This window comes from Osmia lignaria, chromosome 2 (assembly GCF_051020975.1).
Source record: "Osmia lignaria lignaria isolate PbOS001 chromosome 2, iyOsmLign1, whole genome shotgun sequence".
Classification (NCBI taxonomy): domain Eukaryota; kingdom Metazoa; phylum Arthropoda; class Insecta; order Hymenoptera; family Megachilidae; genus Osmia; species Osmia lignaria.
The window spans coordinates 7,370,595-7,395,331 of record NC_135033.1 but is presented as its reverse complement, the minus strand read 5'-3'; the positions used below and the strand labels follow the sequence as shown (position 1 = coordinate 7,395,331).

At 33.0% G+C, this 24,737-nt stretch overlaps 2 protein-coding genes across 3 annotated transcripts; one reads left to right on the top strand and one right to left on the bottom strand.

Annotated features, from left to right (window-relative positions):
- Nucleotides 1-24,300, bottom strand: wdp (Leucine rich repeat protein windpipe). Of its 2 annotated transcripts, XM_034329816.2 has the most exons (3): nt 23,858-24,298; nt 6,643-6,693; nt 1-4,386 (listed from the first exon to the last, which is right to left on the bottom strand). In XM_034329816.2, exon 3 carries the CDS (start codon nt 4,367-4,369, stop codon nt 2,345-2,347), a length of 2,025 nt encoding a protein of 674 aa, XP_034185707.2. In that variant the 5' UTR covers nt 4,370-4,386; nt 6,643-6,693; nt 23,858-24,298; the 3' UTR covers nt 1-2,344. The 2 variants fall into 2 exon arrangements, with proteins under 2 accessions (XP_034185707.2, XP_034185708.2); XM_034329817.2 differs by lacking the exon at nt 6,643-6,693 and having other exon boundaries at nt 23,858-24,300.
- On the top strand, nt 16,122-18,769 carry LOC117606854 (uncharacterized). The gene is made up of 2 exons (XM_034329819.2): nt 16,122-17,669; nt 17,750-18,769. The coding sequence occupies exons 1-2, from the start codon at nt 17,021-17,023 to the stop codon at nt 17,782-17,784; spliced, it is 684 nt and encodes a 227-aa protein (XP_034185710.2). The 5' UTR covers nt 16,122-17,020; the 3' UTR covers nt 17,785-18,769.
- Nucleotides 24,301-24,737: the final 437 nt, after the last annotated feature.

Genomic DNA, 24,737 nt, shown 5'->3' with positions numbered 1-24,737 from the left:
TGATAAACATTAATATTTTATTTCGTACTCATCCTATCGTATATACTCATAACAACGTATACTTTTTATTGAATGTCGCACGAACAACTTGTATATAAGAAACAAAGTGAATGGTGCGATAACGATGATATCACGTAGGATCAAACATTTCCCCTCTCAGTGCTGATCACAGTATCAGTGAGATAATTCTTTTTGTAACAGATTAAACGGCACTTTCCTAAGAAGTTATTTGCAGTTTCTTCGTGGAAAATCCGTAATGTAGAAATTATTTCACTTTGGAAGAACATTTTTACAAGGGGATTCACTTAAATACTATATGTAACGATAAATAGAAATATAATATATTAAGAAATTATTTTTTAAGATATTTTATCTTCGCTTTTTTCGTTTAGTTACAGAAACAAAATAAATAACGTTTTGAAAGAATATACATAACTAAACAATTTGAAAATAAATCTACTAATTTTTGTTTTTAACGAAATAATAATTGTAATATTAGATATTTATTGTTGTAGAAATTTTGTAAAAATAAAAGGTTATTTAATAATGGAAGAAGTTTCTAAGAAATTGCAAAGAATAATTTTCATGTGATTATTGATTATTTAGCATGAAATATTTCAAAATGCTAAAATCTTGCTCTAGTTCTTAAAAAACGATTATGGATACACCGTTGGTACTTATTTTACATTATATTATCTTATTTTCTATCAACATCTTTTTTTATTATCACTCAGATAATGGCATTATTAAATTATTAAATAGAGTGATTTAATTGGAATGCTTATCATAAACGTTTACGCTTTACATTTTCTCGTGTTTTTTAAATATATACTCAAAAACCTTCGTTTTATCGGCATATTATTATAGTACACGATTAAAATAATTTATTGCAAAATTTAATCCGTCTGTTAAATTAAATTGTTTATCTAATTTAAAAAATAGAAAAAGTACTAAAGTTAGAATCGTGTAATGATGTACGTATTTAGAGGTCAAAGGATTCTAATGAAACTAATGATTAATCGAATTCCATTGAAATTTGTATAAAAATGAAAATCCTCGACAGAACTGACTAGTGTGCTAATATTGAATACACATTATATAAAATGTATCAAATATTTTTCCATCCATGAATTTTATACAAACAATGAAACTTCATATATATATTATATGTTATATGTACATCTATACGTACAGTATTGGGCAAAGTAGGCATCTCTAGGGGAAATCATGTTACAATACTTCCTGTACATCGTCACTTTTCTCAAGAACGCCTATGGGGATACACAGGAACCCCTGGTAGTTAAGGGGAAGGATAGGGACCGGTAGAAGTCTATAGGTGGGAGGAGAAGTTTGGGACTTTGTCATTTTCCCCAGGGAAACCTACTCTACTCGATACTGTGCATAAATATGCACATATATGCACATATGTCTATTATTTGCAAGTATGTACAATTTTATTTCACAGAATCACTCATCTCTTCTATTACTATCTCTAAACAAATTATCCTTTGCAGAGCTGTCTCTAGAGTTTGCTGGGCCCGGGGCAAAGTCAATATTATTGCAAACAGATAATTTTAAAATCTATTCTAATAAAACTATAAACTACTAATACATAACTCCATGTATTCTATATTTGTCATTTGTTATGAAATGGCGTTAAAATATAAAAATTTGCGACTAATATAAGTCAAATTCATTTGTTGCATAATTATAGAAATTCCTATTATTCAGAAAACTGTAATTTCACAGTTTTAAAGATACGATTCAAGAATTGATAACTGGATTATTCGTATTCAATTTAATTAATTTTTACAAATTGCGAAAATTTGTATTGTTCACCGATCGCAAGAAGTCCCATGAGCGTAACGCAATCTGATTACCACAGCTTACACGTATTTTCGATCGTGACGTATGATTGGTCAAAGCGGCCACATCTACTAATTAGGCTCGTGTATAACTAGGGGGTCGATGTGTACGTAGTATCCCCTCTTGCCCTTGTGTCGTCCCATGGGACTTCTTGTGAGCGGTGGACAGTACGGGGCAAGTATCGTGCCCCGTTTGCGCGCTGCCAAGGGCGGCTCTGTTCCTTTTTGTCGTAACCTATGAAAATGAACTTTCATTGAAAACAGTCTTGATCCACATTTCATACACCTTGTTTTAGCAGTTCATCGCAATCAACGGCCATAAATGCATGGGCCTAGGAACACTGGCACTGCTACGAACCTCTTCTGAATTGAAACACAATCATAGTAGGTCCTCTCTTTATCATTCACAGATATGTTTCATTTGAAATGATTGAGTTCAAATATCGGGTCTCATCAACTTGTTACTATCGCAGTTTATTTCAGGGTGTTTTGACTAGATTCTCACCAGCCATCGTTCTTGTGATGAGTATGGGCGTCTTCGGCACGCTGTCAGGGTTTTCCTGCAAAGTAATCTTCACTCTTTGAGCACCAGGACTTAAAGGAGGTCCGTGGACTTCCGGTGATCCGTTCACCGGACAATTATCAATCACATCTACAGAACTTATCCTCGCGGAAGAAGAATCGTCGTTCAAAGAACTGGACTCATCAATCGTATCTTTGAGTCTTTGAACATTCTGCGAATTTCTAATAGGTTTCACCGGTTCCGTGCGTTCAGAAATGGTATTTGGAGGTTTAGATACGTCTATCATCGTCTGACGATCGTCGGAGGATTTTATTTCAACTTGGTCTGCATCCTGGACCAGAGGAGAGCTTTCCACGTTTCCATTCGAAGCCACTTTCGGCTGCGTCGAATTGCCCGTCTCTAACAAAGCTTTCTGCATGTCTTTCAGCTCGGTCCCGTGTTCAACGTCACCTCGTTTTCTCTTCTTCTTGCAGAAATCGCCTTTGTAAGCCGCGAATCCTATCAGAGTCGCCAGAATAGCCAGCAGAGCGGCAAGAACCACGTAAGAACCCATTCCTTTCTTCGATTGCTTCGCTTGGGACACTTCGGCTGACTCGTCGGTTAGCTCATCCCCGTCATCAACTTTAACGTTACCTAACTTCGACTTGTCGTGTAATTCAGTGTCGACTATTTCGACTCCATCGAGAGGAACCATCGTTCCATCCTTGATCCTCTCGGTGGTGCTCGACACTGCTTCGTCCAAATGGACCTTCCGGGTGACAGCTTCTACATTCATCGTAGTCACGTCGATGAATTGTTCCTCCTCCAAGTCAGGGTCTTTCTCAATGCTCGGAGCCTCCGTACTAGCCGAAATCCAGTTGAAAAACATATCAATCAATCCGTTGCTGGAAGATGAAGATTCCTCATCCTTCTCGCTAGTCCTCTCCACTTCCCCGACTCTTGTCCAGTCGCCGAAAATCTCACCCGTACCCGAACCCTCCCCAGAGCCTTCCTCGTCCCCGGAACCTTCAGCAGGATGAAACAAATGATCCACGTATTCCTTCTTCCTCTCGGTCGGTGCAACAGCTGTAGACGTTTTCTCCTCGGAGCCGAAGAAAATTTGCTCGTCTTTATCCACCGTTTCTATCAGCATCATCTGCGTCGTCGCTGCTGACTCAACGTTACTGGTCTGCAAGGATTCGCTGGTCTCCGGAAACGATGATTGGATGATCGAAGGGGTAGATACTTCAGGGTCGTTCGGAAATGGGGTTTCGATTTCTATTTCTTTGGGAGATTCGGAGGAGCCGTTTAAAATCTCCTCGAACTCTCCACTGTTCTCGTCTCCAGAACCGAATTCGTCCTCTGAGTCTTTGTACGATTGATCGTTCTGCATCTCACGATCCTGTTCCTCGAAACGACAAACGATCGTCGTGTCTACCTTGAAAAGCGAGGTTCCTTTCAGGTTACCTGGACCAACGCAAAGGACCTTCTTCATGATCTTCACGCCCCTCTTCAGGATTAGATCTCTTACTCTTAGCGTTGCACAGTTACATTGCAAAGGATTGCCTTGGATGTCTAGGTACTTGAGAATTTTCAGACGAGCCAATACTGGTGGCAATTGTTGGAAATTATTCTTACGAAGATCTAGCTTGTGAAGGTGATTCAGACCGTCTATGGAGCCTAGTTCTAAGGATTCCAGAAGATTTTCGGAGAGATCCAAACTATGTAGATTCTTCAATTGGCGAAATGTTTTTGATTCTATTCCCTCTATGCCGCTTTTAGATAGATCTAGGTGTCGAAGGCTGGTTAAATTGACGAAGAGACCTGGATGAAGGATTGGCTTTGACACGAAGGCTTTCAGCGATTCAAGGTCGTAAGTTTCGATGTATTTGACATCTTCAAGTTCGTGACAATGGGCCATGGTACCATTCACGAGATCGCACAGCCCATTCACCCATCCTGAGTAACTCAGGAGGATGAAGAATAACAGCGCTGACTGCATTTTTCGATCTGATTTACCTGTTAAAAACAAAAAACAAATGTTTAGAGTATTTTTGAATACTAACGAAGGTAAGTGTTGTACGCACAATTTACAAAATTATTTTTAATTTTAATAAGAATTTAGACATCAGAAATGCAAGGAGTTATATTTAGGAAAAGCGTATTTAAAATACTAACAATAGAAAAGTATGTATTAAGAATGATTAGAAATTAAGGTGAATGAACTGACATCTGTCTTAATTTTAAATTAATTACACAATAATTCATTTTTCAATAAATACACAATATTTAATATTTATTTTCTCATATGAAAAATATTCTAAGGAATTGATCTACTGAAAAAAATAGTAATTTGTTTAAAAAATCAAGTGACCACTTTTCCTGTGCTAAACAGTTGCATTAACAACAATTTTTATGTAGGTATTTTTCATTTTCGAAACATTTTTCTAACTATTTGAATTTTGAAATAATAATTAAAGCTGTTATTGTTACTAATATGCCATGTATAAAATTAAAAATAACGTGTAAGTAGCTTAGTAGAATAAGATAAACGTAAAAAATTATACTGTACTGCAACGTTAAAACCACGTAAGTTCAGCCTGTGAAGTTGCTAGTTTATTATCTTTAATATCTTTACTATAGGCGTAGTTATCTTGTGGAGTGTTGTTATCTCTGTGCTAATGATCTTCAATGTAGAACTAATGATAACAACCAACTTATTTCATACAACAAAATTGAATTTACTTAGATCGCATTATAAGATCGTATTACATTTGAACAAAAACTTATAAAAAATACAAATTTTAATTTAATATGTATTAAACCAAAATTTAATCAAATTCTACTGAAATACCTAAATAATTTTCTTACACAAGCTTATGTTAGGTTAATAATATTTTCAAACATAGATTACTCCCATTTTCTACTTCTCGTAAATTCAATGAAACGTTCCTTGCCTCTATAAATAATTTTTTCTTTTAATTTTGCTCTACTGATTTTATTATTCTCAATGAAAGTGTTGCTTATGACGTACTGTTATTGCAAATATTAAATTTCAAATGAAATTCCAAGCTGAAAAGATGTCAATGTCAATGTTAATAAAAATTAATGATCTACCATACACTTATCGTTTACTTGAACGAATGCAAGGTCAAACGGTTTCCTTTTGTAAAAAATAAGATCCAATACGCTGATGTATAAAAAAATGAAGTAAGTAAAGACAAAATAGTGATGACACTTTACATGTTGACACGCTTCATCAAACCGTTAAATGGACATTTTAGCTGTTCTATACGTGGATGGACGAAAGGGACCCGGATACCTTCGGTATATTATTTGCATTATTTTGTCTACCATCGGCATTGACGTCAATGGTAATTTCCATATACACACCGCAGCCTTCAAATAAGAGGAAGAAATGTAGTTATGATAATAAGCAAAGCTTACAGGAATATCCGAACACAGAAATTCATGTCTATAATTGTACAGTATCGAGCATAATAGGTTTTCTTAGGGAAAATGGCGATGTCCCGGACCTTTCTCCCTTCTAGGGAAGCCTGATGGCTTCTCTGGATTCCGTAGTCCTCGACTATCACCCTAGATTCCTCGAGTTTCCGGGTTCTAAGATTCCCGAGGAAAATGACGGTGTAGTTTTTTCTTTTTCTGAATTATTTTAATATTAATATCGTCGAATGTAGAATTCTGCGAATTCCTGTTTCTTCTATATCGTCATTTTTCCTTGGGAAGCCTACTTTGCTCGATACTGTACATACACAGGAACAATTTTTACATTTTATTGGGTTTCTATTCATGAAATATTTATTAACATAATAATTAAGATAATTTATTATAAAATTTGTATTATATATTCAGTAAGTGGTAAACAAAATTTTTGAAATTGAAAAGTTTAGGAAGATTATATCATTTATAATTTCATATCAGTTATTATTATAAAATAAATCTTGTGCACTATTGTGCATATAAAAATATTTCTTTCTATTGTAACTTCGTTGATGTAAAATGTAAATAAAGCGTTTTGCCAATTGTTGTACGCCTCTTACAGCTTCTGCTTCTAATTTACAAACAGACGGAACGGTTAATAGAACTTAAGTAGCTATGGAGTGTGCAAAGCAGTCTCCGAGTGTTTTCTTTCATGCAACTCGCGTAGGTGGAGATAGGTCATGGCCAATAAATTCAACAGATTTTAATTAGCTTATCATACCCATAGACTCAAAATTATTATTAACTGAAACAGTTGTAATTAAAGATACTCACGAATTATTTAATCAGACGTGGCCTTTAGCAGTATCGCAATTTCGGAAACATCTATAACATAAAAAAATATCTTTGTCATTATGGATAATAGTATTATTGATATTTTCATTCTAATTACCTTTTTTTTACAATTTGCCCATTTGGACATTTGATAAATTCTTTTAATAACTAATTCATTAGCACGTGAATGACTGTACCCTGTGGAATGTTATCTTAAAATAAAATATGAAAATAAAATAATTCCAATGTACAGAAATGTACTAATACTTTTCATTCGATTTTCAGTAGGTATACATACACAGGTACATATCTTGTAAATATGCTTCACTAGAAGCTTTGAATTGCAAATAAGTTTTCTTGTTGAATTGACATCTGATGATCGAGACAGCTAATCAATCCTCATAATGTTATTTTTCATCTTCCAGTCAATAACTTCTTTTACATCACTTTTCAAATGATTTTCTATAAACACGCATTTGGTCTTAAACTTATATGGAAGCAAAAGACATTCATAATGAAGAACACAAAACCAAAGAAACATTCTTATATTATATTATAAAAAGAATTCATAATGTTCGGTCCCTTTTCATAAATAAAAATTATGTATTAAGGAACTAAATACAATTTTTGTGTCCAAAAGGCACTCAACATTTTCAATTCTCTTTATACATATTAAGAAATAATAATAAAATAAATTTTAAATAAAAATTAATGAATCATAATTAGCTATTATTCAATAGCAATAATTCTCTGTTATTATTAATTATTTATTAATCAATTCTTTAACTTAAATTCCTTTTTAATATATGTTTTATTCGTACACGAATATCTTCTCTAAGAAACGGTGTTTTATCATCACATTACTGAGGTCCACATTTTTGTTCTGAACAAATAGGTTTGGGTCCTCTATAAAGATAAGGTGAAATACCGCTTTAACTCAGATGGCGAATCACTGAGATTACTGATAATTTAAATTAAAAAATTAAATTCTTTATTACTTGCAATTTTTAAACATTGAACTATTTTTTTAGATATTATTTTTCTAATATATCAAAGTCTTTGGTTAAAAAAATTTGAGCATCTAATTTTAATCATAACAGTTTTGTATGTATTTCGTTGCTCTGGGTCAAGACTGACCCTGTATCGGCCACTCGACGTTTAAATCAGGGTATCCCCAGCAAAGTTGAACAATGCCTTCTTTCATCGTAAATGTACCTCCTTTTCGATATCGACCAGGCGAATTATCAATGGTTTTGTGTCCTTCAACTCTAACACTATCATCTTGTGAAGTAAAATAAATGAAACATTAATCATTAATCTTGAACGTTTAGCACTAGAACAACGAATTCATCAAAATGACAGACTTCGAATGTTTTATTTTAACACTTTGAGAGCTGCACATTTTGTCGAACCTGTAATTGTACCCTGTAATTTTATATTTTCATCTGTATCAGGGCAGAAGTTATTCAGAAGATTATGTTTACGAGCGTTTATACGGGTAGATGTTCACTTGAGAGTAAAACTCTCGCAAGAAACTGTAGATATAGCATATAATGATCATTACATGGAACTCGTTTAATGATTTTACGAGTTTGTAAATAAAAAATGTACGTACTCGATAGTAGGCATTTTCAACCGTGAAACTGGTAGATTATAAGTTTTTTGAATCACGTTATCTTTGATTCGTATATTAAATAGCATACAGATTCTTTCCCAATGGCATAATTTATCATGCGTAAAAACATTCAGTTCGTAGAAAAATGATAAGTGAGAAATGATGAGAGCGAAAAAAAATGAATAACAGGATCACACTGAACTTTGTACCGAAAAAAATATGTCTTCCTTCAACATCGCGTGATTCTCAGTTGTTCTTTCAGTTTTTCCAGTCACTTTGCCATTGTATCATAGGCAAAGTTAATCATAAAATACAATTAATAAAATTAAAAGTTTCCTAAAATTAGCAAATTTAGAAATTTACGGTTAAAAATGAAAAATTTATGATTTTATAAAATTATTACTTCTTGGGTATCAAACACACCAGACACCGGTTTAACAATTTCTTCATGGTGTAATAAATATATTAGGTGTACAAATTAACTCGGTGACTTTTCTTCTTCTAATTGAACATTTATTCTTCAAAAGTTATAATAACTCCAATTAATAAATTTATTTTTATCGTTATCATATTCTCGCGCCACTTTTCAAATTCACAAAAGTGCGGGAAAATGTTCAAATTTAAAATAACTAAAAAAATGTGATGTTAGGAGGACCGAATTAATTTGTACACCTAATACTTATAGGTATTGCATAGAAATAATTTTAGAACAAACGGCTGCATATTTTATGAAAAGAAGGGGTCTTATTGTTGATTATTAGACTTCTTTTCTTGATTACACGCTGTTGAAGTTCGACCCGAACCTTTTCGAACGCCATGTATAGATTTCGTTGCAGGATACAAATACGAGAGTTGACAATTCGCTGGAAGCAAAGCGAAGCAGGAAATTGGAAGTCGTAAGGAACGCGGCAGCGGGCATACATACCCGCTTTGGTCAGAGCCCGGCTTTTTTGCCGGTTGCGCGCTTAACGGTACATTCACGGCCTCGTGGTCCAGTTCACCACGTGCTTCCATGAGAAACAACAATTCTAGAAGTCGTTTCCGGAAGTCGTGTACCTTTCGATACGTGGAAGATGAAAGTGTTTGTGAGCGTGAATTGAAAGTAGAAAAAAAAATGAAAATTATTAAGCGTTTTTTTTCTTCCTAAATCGATAACATTTGACTTTTACCGAATAATGATCTTGATCATGAAGAACTCTTTAATCTTTTAGACAAACCGCGTTTATACATTCCGTTGCACTTTGACCTCTGACGCAAAAGCTTACAACTTTGATGGAAAGAAAATAACGAATGAGTGAAAGGATTACGGTGATTTATGTTCCAATTTTAATAACTCTATAGATTTTAAAAAAGGTGTTAAAAAATAGTAGCATTAATTATGATAATGAAAATGGACATTTTTAGTTCATTTTAAAATTAATAATAATATCGTACAAAACACGTAACACGTTTAACAATAAAGCTGAAACTATTAAATGTCCCATTAATTAGGATAAATAACGAAATTGTGAAATGATGAATCTAACTTATTGACGTCAAACGAATGAAAAAGGCTGCTTCAATTATATTTTCCGACGTTATTAATAGAACACAATAGAAATCTATCGATGTTTCGTGAAATCAATTGCAGCTTGATGCAACGAAGTGGAACCGCGAGACAATAGAAAATAATTAGCAACAAACGTAACATGCATATAATTATTAATACAAGGATGTTAGGCGTGTAACGTAAACGCGGATGCACTATCGTTCAGCGATATCCATTTACAGTGATCCATCAAGGTGTTCAGCAAGAACTGGAAGAGTACTGTAAGGAACAGTAGAGGAGGAGGAAAAAGGAAAATAGAGCTAGGGAATGTGGACTGGAATAAGTCAAGGGAAAAAGACGAATGGAAAAGAAAGCGAAAAAGAGATACACACAGGCCACACGGGGAGAGTGTCTCAACCACACAAGTATCGATGGCAGCCGGTCGTGCGAAACGATTAGCAAACCGTAACGCACCAAAAATCAGCCTCCAGTGCATACACGTCGGAACAGGTCAATCAACTCGAAGCGATCGCTAATACAACAAGTCATATTCGCTTTCCTAACGCGGTTGCTCGCCGATCCGATTCAAACAGAATGATTAACAACGCGTCTCATCGGAAAAACTAGCGACGCTTTTTCATTGAATGACGCGCGAAGAAAATTGTTAAGACTCGTTGGTATACGTTATTAATGCAACGGAAAGAAACTGCTTAAGTTTATTTTCATTCTTTTTGTCTCGCGACACGTGTAGCCGTATAAAAATACAATATGATATATTACAAAACACTGATTTCTAATTACCATTGAATGATGCTTGCAAATAAGCATAGATAATTTTCTAACTAGCAGTCTCGATCAATACAAGAAACTGTATAAAAACTAGAGGAAAATTAGTGCTCTAATGATTATACCGCGATAAATATTGTTTGCTTTATTTAACGTTGATTGATAAGATTAAATATAAATGATATATTTCGCATGAAAAATTTCAGTACACTGTCCTCCATAATTATTAGAACGCTTGTAACGAATTTTGGAAAGCATTAAGACTGTAATGTCCTTATTCAATTTTTTTTTTGTTATCCTAAAATCCAATTTTCTATTAAGTTCAATTTTCAAAAATAAAGGAATAGATAGTCTCGTAATTTTCTAATATGTCACTTTAAAATATTGTATCAAAGCCCTGCAACTTCGTGATGATATTTCACAGTTGTACGACTGCATTTAAATCTATTCCAACAGCTCGAATCACATTGGTCAATGCTTCTAAAATAATACTTATTGACAACCAATGGAAGCAATTAAGAACCATATCTGGCCGCTGACACACATTTCGTGGCGAAACAAAAGGCACAAATGCCGCGCACGTCACTCGTGAAGGAGATCAAGAAATGTCTCAGGCACTCATCTTGATCTGCTGGTTATGAATATAAACGACACAAAATTCGAATGTATAAAGTGGTCCTTCGCAACAGTTTAAATTTATACTAACAAATTTTGCTATCTGAATTATTGTTAATAAAAATATCATTTTCAGAAACACTTTTCATATCACTATGTCACAAAAACATTATGTATCTGACGATGAGATACTTCAGTGATAATTTAAATTACCTGAATATAAAATAAATAAATTACTTCAATATTTATTTTTGTTGAAAAATGAAAATTCAAATCATACTAGAAATTTCAATGTAATATATAAATAAACTTTTCATTTTTTTTATTCACATGCCTATAAATTTTGCTTTTGAAATTATATTGCATGCAAAAATAATATTTCTTTCTTTCCTTCAGAAAATAGTAAGAGATATGGGTCAGAATATTTCTTGCGACAGATACATGGTCAACCTGATTTGCATGTCACGAAATTTGCAATTTAAGGACAATGTCCTCAAAACGAGCCGGTTATCCTTCTGATGACTACTTCATTTTGAGATCATCGCACGATTACGTTCAATCAACCAGTTGACCTTGACCCTCTAAATGGTTTCATCAAAGAAAAAGGAACAAATGTGTTTGCTTAAATATTAACTCCAAAACTTTTTGAAACAAACAGCTGATGATAAATAAAATAAGTTATATTAATTATTGTTATTCTGAGGACAGAAAATTTCCACATCTTAGGGGAGGGACCAGTCCAGATTTGTTTTTGTTGGGGGGCTGCCTAGTTACGTCAATGTGATAACAAAACTAAAAATATAATTTATGTAAAAGTGTTATCAAAAGGAAAAGTATATTTATACTGTTAGATACTACTCTAAAGAACTTCTATTTTTCAATTCTCTTTTATATAAAATTACACGTACATACTTTGTACATTACATTAATTATCATACTATCAATCTCTGCAACGATCACAATTCGTTTCAGAATACCTGTTCTGAATAAAATATGCCATGTTTTTCATTGAATTCGTTGTATAAAAAGAAGCTCGTCACTTATTTCAGGAGAATTTTCGCATTCATAGAATATCTTTGTTCGAAATTCCAATCTCAAGTCTCAGGCATGTGTCACGGTATGTCAGATAATCTATCTGGCGTTTTTCTAACATTCTTCGTTTAATCTAAAATACTGGCGAAGTCTTAAATTCTACGAAGTGACGTGTCGTTATAACCGATTCTTGCAACGCAACAAGAAATGTATAAAATCATGTAATCGTGATGCTTTTAGTTTGTTCGACCATTATCCGTGACCTGTACAGAAAAAGATTCATTGACCCCGTTGAAATCAGACCTCGAAACGTTATTATAGCATTTTGTTCGTTTTTCAGCTTGGTATTCGGAATTAATTTACATATACTGAAAGTATGACAAAATATAATCAAGAATATACGTATTATTAATAATCAAACAGTTGCCTGGAGAGGGGAGGATTTTTTATGCCTTATTAGTATCATAAAAATATTAAGACTAATTTTCCTAATTTTTGTTTATTAGCGAAGTTTTCTGAAAGTTCTATAATTATTCCGATAATAATAAAAAAAAAGGTTTTAATTCCTTCATATGGGGATCTACTGACCCTTCTGACCGTCCTAGTTGCGGTACTAAATCAGGTAAAGCAAAGGATTTCTAATAATATTGATGACGGATTCCAATGGAAATTAAAACGCCACCCACAGATGGGTGACGTGGCAATCAACGTGATGTCAACATGGAAATGGGAAGCCAGTTAACGACACAAGGGTTAAAATTAGAAAGGACATTGAAGTATTCCTGTAAAGCTGAAAATAGGCAGCAATTAAAAAGGAGAAAAAGAAAAGAAATAAACGAAGGTGATACGCGTGTGTCAGGATCGTTGCGAGACTCACAGCTTGCGCAACCCATCCTCGTATCGCAATATTACATCAGAATTTCACCGTACACGGGGCCGTCCGCAATAACGGTCGTTTTCGTTGTCCACCATCGGTTTCGTAGACCACGACTGTAACATGTATCGTGCCACTAACTACATGGAACAACAAGTGTAGAAACAGAGGAGGAAGTACGAAACAGTGACCGAAATACGATGGAACACAGTTTGTAACGTATACATACAGTATACCAAGATATCTTTGTAATAACATGAAAATTACCGATGGGGATAATTACCAGCAGGGGTCATAATACCGCTCTTTCCTCTAGAATTTACTTATTTTTGTAAAATTACTTATTTTTGCCTGGTAGTTTATTGTATTTTAAGAGATCTCAAATATTGCTCATTAATACAGCATCCTCTAGGAAAAATGGCAAAATCCCGGGCTATCCCCATCCCCCGTAGGCTTCACCGGGTTTCCGGTCCTCAACGGAGGTCCCCTTCTCCGAACCCCATAGGCGTTTTCGAGAAAAGTGACAACCGTCGATCTCTCACTCTCACTCTCATAGTGGACACTTCGAACCCTATTTCTAACAGTTACAAATAAAATTCTTGTAAATTATTTGCAAAATTCTACATAACTGAACGAAGAAAAGCTTTATCCATAGTTGGGTGACAGGGCCTCTACGTATCCACAGCCGTCACCCAGATTTGGGTGCCGCAGCGATCAACGTCTTAACGTCGTCAAAATTAAGATTTTGCTCGATACTATACATTCTAAATATTTGTAACGTCATCACATTGCCGATGTTTCTCTTAAAATAAGAAAGATACACACTGTTGTGCAACAGAACGTAACCGTGTAGAGTTCATGGATTATTTTTGTCGTTTCCTGTATCAGCATTGCTAATGCTTGTACAGTAGTGTCTTTTTCTATTTTAACACCCGGTTGGATAAGAAGTGACACGCAACATTGAACGTTTCCTTTAGCGCTAACAATAAGTTGCGTAAATATTGCACCATGATAACGAGCTGAATGGGAATAAGTTTTGGAACGAACAGAAGGAGATGAAGAAGCAGAGAATTCGTGGGGGAAACGATGCAGTATCTTTTGATAAAATATCAAAAATCGAGGAAGATGAAGACGATATTAGATTACTGTTACAGTGGAAATGTTCTCTGACGAATAAGCCAGAACAATTAAATAAATAAGTTTTTGTGTAAGTGGTTACACTTTATACGTTTCGAGGAACATTTCGAACCTATTTGTCTGAACAATTGAATAAATAAATTCTTACGTGAATGGTTACACTGCGCACGTTTCGAAGAACATTTTGAGTCTATTCGAATCTGTAAATATTTAAGGCAAATGCGTTTGCAAAATTCGAAGAATTGAATGATTTATGGGATAGTATTTTTCATGTAATCTGTTTTTTATTCTTTGCTAATTATAAGTTATTATGAAATTTTATAGAATTTTTTAGATTTTAATTGGCTTCAGGATTGAAAACCTTTTAAGTTTCTCTATTCAGTAAAGAAAATTGAAGAAATATTTTTGTTTCTAATGAATGTTAAATACATCTATATTTTTATGTAAAAATTGAGTGTGTAACTTTAAATAATTTGTATGTAAAACAAAAGATCATATTATTTCTTGTATTTATTTGAAAATCCAAGATTAACAATTCGATATATTTTAATATGATAAAGACATTAAATATAAGAAACAAAAGATTATTTACAAAAATTTGTGAATTAGAAAAGTAACAAAATTGCACAACTTTCGTAGAATCTCATTTATTCTTTGATAAAAAAGAAATATATAATTTATTCTGTGAACAATACCTTCATAAAACGTTTTTTATAAAACATTCTTATTGTACGTATCTTGACGTGCCTCTTGAATTTTTATAACGGTCAACATACTTTCTAAAATGTACAGATTTATAGATAAAAAAAAGAAATTCAACTGGATTCATTCTCACGTTTCATAATTAAATTTTCCTTTATCCATAACACGTATGTACGTCACTAAAATAATGTTTAAGAAACTTGTTTAACGTGAGAATAGAAATCGTTATTTAACGTTATCGCACATTAATAAATTCATGATAAAAGGTACGTAAAATGTATAGCAACTTTTATCCTACTCGAATGGTGATAATTGAACATGATATCATGTAAAGATAAAAATACGTTCTTTGGAAAATTTTCAAATTACAACGTGCAATGATACAATTTTATAATTTATTCTATTACACGCACAATTAATTAACCTAATAAATATTGTTTTTAATTTGAAATTTTTTTGTTATTTAAAATTTTACCTTTTCACAAATAAGATTACAAATAAAATAAAACTGTTATTATAACGTTATCTTCTTTCGTGCAATTGCGAAATTTAGTATCTTCGATATTTTTATCGTAAAAATTAAACAGTTATGCTATTTTCGTTAGAGGTTTTTACTAAGAAGACACGAAAATAAAAAGAGATAGGACGTGAAATTATATTAGAGTGATTGTAACTGTATCACGTGGAGATAAAAATTTTATTTATAACGCTACGTAAGTGTAAAATAAGATTTCAATTTTTTTCTTTTTTAGCTTTAATTTGATTTCATTAGAAAGTAATTTTTCTTTTCTATAATAATCTCACGTTAAATTAAAAATTCTGTTATTTCTGCTTTAACATTAAATTAATATGTGTTATTTAGAAATACAGGTGGCATTCATATTACTTTCATTTTCTACAATTTACACTACATTCTTCTTCAACTCACCGATTTATTTACGTTATCAGTATTCCTTAAGTAAATTATAAAACATCTAGCAGTTTCATTCAATATGCATTTTTAAACGGTTTGAAAAGAACATGAATTATTAAAAATGATCACGTCCAATCAATTATCAAAAGTGTGATAAGAAGAACCAATCGCATTAGCCTTTTCCGTAATGATGAAATCATTGATAATCTATTACCACAATTTACCACGAGAACTACATATTTCTTCTCCCGTTGTAATCAGGAAATAACAACACCAGTTTCACATCGCCATTCGAACAGTTCAGACCTATTCAAAGTATCTCACAAGTATTCACAATCAACGAGGCAATCCAATACAATGTTTGTAGGTTCCCCCCAGAACGGATAATCATCAATACAATTAAAATTCAATATCTGTGAGTTTCAGTCAGAATGGATCATGTAATGACTAACAGTGTAAGCTTGTTATTTTATTGGCGGTTATTTCGTGGTAACCTAATCGCGGTAACCTAACAAAATACGCTAAAAATGCGCACTTTTAAATACATATAACATTTGAACGGATGGATTTCTAGAATTAAAATTTGTAATTTTGAATCTTTCTTGTGTACCCTGAGTGAAGTTCAGCCCCTAAACTATTACCTCTTGGACGGTGAACAATGGAGAGAGGCCCAACTTTAATTTACTTTTGCATTTCATTTTTTACATTTCACACTGCATTCTTCTTCAACTCACCGATTTCCATATGTTACAAAAGCCATCAGTATTCCTTAAATAAATTATAAAATATACTAAACTACCAGTTCCTTCCAATATGCATTTTTAAACGTTCTGAAAAGAATATGTATTATTAAAAAAATGTTCTCGTCCAATCAGTTACAGCAACAATTTTCTGAAAGCGTGATAAGAGGAGATAATTCTATCACTTCAATCCGTAATGAGGAAATCATCGATAAACTATCGTCACTATTTATGACGTGAATCATTGTGTCTCGCATTATAACGAGGAAATGGCAATAACAGTTTCACATTGCCATTCAATCAGTTCAGATCTATTCAAAGTGTCCCACAAGTGTTTACAATCAACAAGGCGACCGAATACAATATTTGTGGGTTCCCCCCGGAACGGATAATCATCACTACAATTCAAATTCAATATCTGTGAGTTTCAGTCAGAATGGATCTAGTGACTAACAGTGCAAGAATGACGGATGAGAATGTTCCTAAACTCAATCAAGCAATAATTTTAGAAGTAAAAGATAACATTGATATTGAAGAATACCTAAATGCAGTAGGTAAAATAATAAATCCCAGAGAGATAATATTTGCATCACAACAATCTAAGTTCATCTGTATATTCCTATCAAGCCCGGAATTAGTAGATACTCTTGTATTCGTACACAATCAAATTGATATTAAAGGCCATAAGTTAAAAATTAAATCTCTTGAAATTACAATCATTGCGTTGGAAAACGTATTCCCTACAATTCCTAATGATCTAATTAAACAAAAATTTCAACAATATAATATCAAAATAAGTGAGTTTCGATGTGGAATGCTATATAACAAAACGCATCCTAATTATTCACATATTCGTAACTTCACAAGATACATAATTGTAAATTCACACGTTCCTGATCTACCGCCTATCTTAGAAATTGTGCATGGAGGTCGGAGCTATGCCATTAAAGTAGCCATATTGAAATTTTGCTCTGCATGTTACAAAATAGGCCACATCGCAACATACTGCAATTTTGTCAACTCTAATCCTGAACAAAATTCTCAGAATCTTTCGATAAAGATGGAACCTGGCACTTCTGGGCAAAGTATGGCTGTAAATGAAATGTCATCAACAATTAAGAAAAGCAAAAAAGTCAAAATACACAATTAATTTGATTTCCCTCAGATTTAAATGAAGAACAAAACGAAGAGAACACATAATGACACAAAGTGAACAATCCTATAGAACCTCATTCGAATTCTAGAAATCCACGGAACATAGTTGCTCAGAAAGAAATCTACATATCCTCCTACTACCGATCGCTAAATCACAGTAGTAGAAACAACGGTGCCCGTAACAAGTCCGACAGCACTCAGGCGCCCGCACGGGCAATTTGAGCATACTTGCTTCAGAGTTCACATGGAACGAAATATTAGACACAAGGACACTGTACCAGAACATCAATTCAAATATGGAATACAGATTGAAGAAATGCAAGATTTAATTTTACATACTGACAATGAGTCAGAAGAAACTCTCTATGACACCACTTCAGCGCTTCTTACGAACCGAAAGTATTGTGCCTTCATTACCACCATTATTTACAGTATGTGCAATATGAGAAATTTCATTAAGTGCAGCATAGAAAACAACCTCAAAAATGCGAAATCGAAAAGTCACAGCAAGAGCGAATTAAGATTTCTTGGGCCCTAGGCTACCAAATCTTCGACGGCCCTCTTTGTTGATAAACTTGATTAAAAAAAAATAACAATTTTAGATAATAATGGAATAAAATATAAAATTAAGAAAACAGAAACAGAAACGCAGAAACCCAAGGAACGTAGATAGAGAATCTATTATTTATTTTTATTAACGTTAAGTTGGATAACACGAGAAAACGCATTTACTAAGGCTCAAATCTTTAAATAAGTTTTACTCTAGCTCTGGCGAATTTCATTTCGCCTGACAACGAGGTATATATTTAAAAAATAAGCATCGGTACAATAATAAAATTTGTATAGAAAACTGTTTCTATTTATTATTTCAAAGTCGTAGCAAGGATAAGTAGTAAGAAATATCGGAAACAAGAATAAAAGAAGAATGTAAAGGTTAAATAAAGGTTAAATTGTAAAAATTGTTAAAATGTTTTTTTACGTACTAATGTAATTTCCATCAATCATAAGTATACGTTTAATATAATTTACTTTACTTTAACAAGGAACAAGATAAGCATGAAAATATTACAAATCTATACAACTGAAGCTATTTTTGTTAATCAGTCATTGAAACAGTGAAGCAATTGAAAATAATAGAAAAAAAAAATAAAAGTTGTTTCTAGAATCGGTCAAGTTGATGAATGTGGTAAAATTAGATATACATTCGACATTGGGTGGTTTAGTGTTAATGCCACATATTGGAAAGAGGTGACTAAAATGGTAAAGGTGGGTTTGATGATGATCGCGTGGTCGTAAACACCTGGCAACTCGTTATCATGGTGTTGCACCAACTACATTTTTATTTACAAATAATTCTCATGCGAGCCTTATAAAAAATTGCGAAAGAAATCATTTCTATTTCTCAATTAAATTTTCTTGAATTAATAATATCACCTTATATGTTCAATAAATTAGAGTAATTTATACGATTAAAACGACGGTACAGCACAACTTTGTTGGAATTTTTCGAATACACGTTTAGAATTTATTGGAATATAAATTTACAGTTGTAAAATTCGCACTCAGAAATGTTAACAAGCCATGGACACGCCCATCAGTACTTTGGACTTGAAAAAAGATACTACACACGCAGGTATACTGTTGTCACAGGTAACTGTACACTCAGAAATAAGTACACGATAAGACACGATAATAACGATATCGTGATATAAGTATTATTTGAATCAAGGTTCTTTCCACATTTAAATGAAGGATGAATTCTAGAGAAGAATTAGAAATTTTCTTAAATACAAGAACTTCAAAGATATATTATAAATTAATTCATAAAACTGATATTTGAAAAGTGTTCAAAATCATTTGGTTACATTGAAGTACATCGTTACGATAACAATTTTGCAACTATTGTTTTCCTTTACCGTCTTTGATTATATTTTCTGCTTATGATAAAACAAAAAATAAGTTTATTTCGTTAAAGAGGTAAAAAGAAAGCTGTTGTAGAATATTTAAATATAGCTTCTACCTTTTGCAAAATGGAGATTCAGTAAGTGGGGTAAATTTTATTTCGTGGATTAATAATAGTTAAAAATATTTGTCTATACATTAATATTTTTGAAAATTGACTATCAAATGAATAGTCTTATGTATTTCGTAGTAACGTTACTTAGGAGTAAGAACACACAAGAGTACCTGTACGGCCTTAGGTACATACCATCTTTGCCGCGACCTGAATGGTTCTTGCGCAACGAGACGTTAATCAGAAGTAGCGTATAATCCCGGGTCTATCTATGACAAATCCAACGTTGTCGTGTTCTCACTTAAGAAAATGAAGAGTTTTAAGATGTTTGCCCTTGAAGTAGTTCATTTCGTGCTCTCACAGTGGACCAATTTAGAATGAAAATAACTCAGAAAACTACTACAGACAGGATGGCATTCGAAACGTCTAATAATAATCGAGGTGCCTTGAATAATACTAGTTTTATACCTACACAAGTTAAGACCATTAAATGAAATGCTTGTTATTTTATTGGCGGTTATTTCGTGGTAACCTAATCGCGGTAACTTAACAAAATACGCTAAGAACGCGCACTTTTAAATACACATAACATTTGAACGGATGGATTCCTAGAATTAAAATTTGTAATTTTGAATCTTTTTGTCAAATACGGTTAGAATATATAAAAAAGTCAGTAATTTTGTGTACCCAGAGTGAAGTTCAGCCCCTAACTTATTACCTCTTGGACGGCGAACCATGGAGAGAAGCCCAACTTTAATTTAATTTTGCATTTCATTTTTTACATTTCACACTGCATTCTTCTTCAACTCACCGATTTACATATGTTACAAAAGCCATCGGTATTCCTTAAATAAATTATAAAATATACTAAACTACCAGTTCTGAAAAGCATTTTTAAACGTTCTGAAAAGAATATGTATTATTTAAAAAATGTTCTCGTCCAATCAGTTACCGCAACAATTTTCTGAAGAGGAGATAATTCTATCACTTCTTTCCGTAATGTGGAAATCATCGATAAACTATTATCACTATTTATGACGTGAATCATTTTCTCTCGCATTATAACGAGAAAATGGCGATAACAGTTTCACATTGCCATTCTAACAGTTCAGACCTATTCAAATTGTGCCACAAGTGTTAGCAATTAACGAGGCGACCGAATACAATATTTGTGGGTTCCCCCCGGAACGGATAATCATCAATACAATTCAAATTCAATATCTGTGAGTTTCAGTCAGAGGATCATCTAGTGACTAACAATATAGGCGAGATGACTACGTATGTTCCTGATCTCAGTCAAGGAATAATTTTAAAAGTAATAGATAACATTGGCATTGAAGAATACCTAAATGCAGTTGGTAAAATAATAAATCCGAAAGACATAATATCTGCATCACAAGAATCTGAATTCATCTGTATATTCCTATCAAGCTCGCAATTAGCAGATACCCTCATGATCAAACACAAAAAAATTAATATTAAAGGCCATAAGTTGAAAATTGAACCTCTTCTAGTTACAATCATTGTGTTGGATAATGTATACCCTACAATTCCTAATGATCTAATTAAACAAAAAATTCAACAATATAATATCAACATACATGGGTTTCGACTTGGAACACATCGCATAACGAATCCTGAGTATTCACATGTTGCTCCCTTCAGGAAATGGGGATGGGCAAATGGAAATGATTTTCACATACCGGGCACCTTAAGAATTGATCACGAAGGTATTACCTATCTAATTAAAGTAAGCATAGCAAAAGTCTGTTTTACATGTCACAAAATTGGCCACGTCACAACACAGTGTCATTTTTTCAAATCTAATTCTGAACAAAATTCAGAAATTACGTTTGATGCCGAAAATAATACAGCAGATACTTATCAGGTTCTTTCGTCAAAGCCAGAACTTGGTCCTTCTTGGCAAAGTTATCCTGTGAATGAAACGTCATTAATAATTAATAAGGAAGGCAAAAAACGATCTTCACGTCGTACAATTCAGGTTCTCTCAGATTTAGATGAAGAACAAAACGAAGAGAACACAAAAAGATGCAAAGTGAACAATCCTATGGAACCTCATTCGAATTCTAGAAATCCACAGGACATAGTTGCTCAGAAAAAAAGCTAGCTAATTTTATTTGAAATAGAATTAAATAACATTCAATCACAAAGAAATGTGACGATCTAAGAATAAATAATATCGAAGGATAAACATCAAAATGATACATATTTTAATAATTTGATGATTTAAAAAGGTTAGAAGGAGAGGATTTATTTTTGGCAATGGCAATTTGGTCGAAAATTTACAAAATTATAGTGGATTCCATACTTTGGAACCTTTTGACATAATAAATGGAAGGCACAATACGTGATCTGTCTGGAAAGTGGAGACTGGCACTGTAGTCTCCCTTAGATTCCCCTTGATCGTGTATTCGATCATGGGATATGATGTTCTAATAATTATATACTGATAATGTAATAATTAATAATTTATTATTAAGATGTACGTAGATGTATGACACCTATGAAGATATATCTAATCTTAAAAATCAAATTTTATAAATTTTTAACTAATGTCCAAAAATGTACCTCGTCCATATTATTATTAAACACGTTAAAAAATAAATAGATATTTTGAAAAATAATATTTAATGTATCATTCTTGTGAATCCTACCTAAAATGGAAAGTGTCGATGATTTGTGCAGTGCAAAAATTAATATTACTCTACTTCCAGAAAAAGCATTGTCTGTTAGAAGTTTCATAGATTAATTTCTTTAATATCTATTCCTCGTGATAAAAAGCAACTGTGCAATAAAGATTATCGGGATTTATCGCGGATCAAAACAAGACTGACGTGCACCCCATTGTTCGACCCTGACTGTCTCGAGGTTGCCTTCCTCGGTATCTAATATTTTGTTATAATTTTAGAAAAAACACGAGCCAACCGCTGACGTAGAATGAATAATGTTACAGATGTTACAGATGTTACGTATACAAAATCGAAATCGAAGTTGCATAGGACGGAGAACAATTCTTTCCACCTGTTTGTATTTGGCTCTTTCTTTTTATTCCTTGTGAGAAACTTACGAAATTCTAAAATTCCAAATTATGAAAATTCTAGATGTTTGAAGTTGCAGATTTCAGAACTCCAAAACTACAGATTTTTCAAATTTCAAAATTCCAAAATTTCAGGTTTCCAAAATTCTATAATTCCAAAATTACTAATCAATTTGGCCCACCCCAGAAAAAGGTCCAAGTTATATCAATGAATTTCATAAGAGAATAAATTTTTAAAACAGATTGAGACCAGTATCAAAACGATGAAAATCATTCGATTCATCGTGTCTGTCACGACAGATCTGCAGAAAAGTTTATTTCTCTTTTTTACTAATTCACTTATTCAGCAAACTCTTACTTTTATCAAATTTCATATCCACGAACACAATATAAATTACGAAATATTGAAAATGATGTTTGCTCATTAAATAACAATTTCGCGTTTATGAATGAAAATTCATCAAAGTTACACGTTTTACTGTTGCAACGTGATTTATATTACACATTATCGCCGAAAAGTCGAGTCGTAGAAACTGAATTTATCAAGACGAATTTTAATCCCAAATTGATCGAATGACTCGATCCAATTGAGTGTATCAGCTCCGATTTATGTTCGTTTTTTTCAACTCATTCGCAAACACCCGAGACCAAGTTTCTCACACTTTCAATCATTGTGCATCGTTCAAATTTTTATTACCCTTTATTATTATTTAGTTCAGTTAAAAATTTTAAAGCACTTTTCGCATTTTATTAGAAACATTCCATTTACACATTAAAATATATAAAATATAATTTTATTAAAATAGAATAGAATGTAATTTAAAATAACATTATTTTTCTATTTTATTATTAATTTATTGAAGATAGCAATAAGTAAATTGCTTAAATTCCAAGCAAATGCTTTTAAATGATTAGGATCTAATTGAGGAACTCTATAACGCTTCATTTTTATACAATATTAAAATCAAATTGAATTACAGTTTTCAATGAATTTAATCTGAACAATGCATCAAGATAAAAAGATTTATCAAACCACGTGCCATTACCTCTTGCTATCCTGTCTCTTAGTATGTGGTCCTGTAACGATAAACAAGCATCCTTGAATCCTTGTATTCATCAACACTGGAAACAACCGAGAAGCAACTATTTTAAGGAACAACTGTTGTGGTACGTAAACGCGAGAAAGTCAACGGTAAATTTCACCGAAATCCGAGATCTTTTAATCATAAGAAGCAAGAGCGACGCGTGCGAGACGAATTCGCGGCAAGATCGAACCGACGAGACACGACCTATCGTAGCCTGAGGCCGAGTTAGAACTGTGGGCTCTGACAGTCTCCGAGTGAAAGAACGTAGCCAGCCGACAGGCTTACCAATTCCCCGCTCGATTTCGCGGCCCCACCACGGTTGGTAGCGATAGGTGTGAGCGATTTGTCTCGCGGTACCGGTGAAATCGTTTTCAGAAACGCTCTTCCGTTCGTCTTCGATGAAAATACGATTGTACAGGAACTGGACGGAAAACGAGCTACTGACGAACTGCTGACGTTGAAGAACCGGACAATGGTCATATTAAAGGACGGTAAACAAAGTGGATGCGTTCTCGAGTGAATGAATAACAGACTGTAAACATGTGTCTGTTCATTATCAGACTTGAATGTTATTATGTTATTGAATAATACGTTATTTCTATAAGTACAAATTTGCACATCGTACAGCACTTTTATACAGCATCTTTTATAAAATAATATAATTTCAAAGTAATTAATTATACGTTATATGGCAGGTGAAAAATGTTCTCGAATTCGGTTTCCATAAGAAATTTATAAATTAAAAATTAAAATAGTGATTAGTATTATTATTGGGTAAAAAACTTCGGTTTACAAAATTTTATCAAAGATTGCAAGGTGCTGGTGAAGGATAAAGATTTGA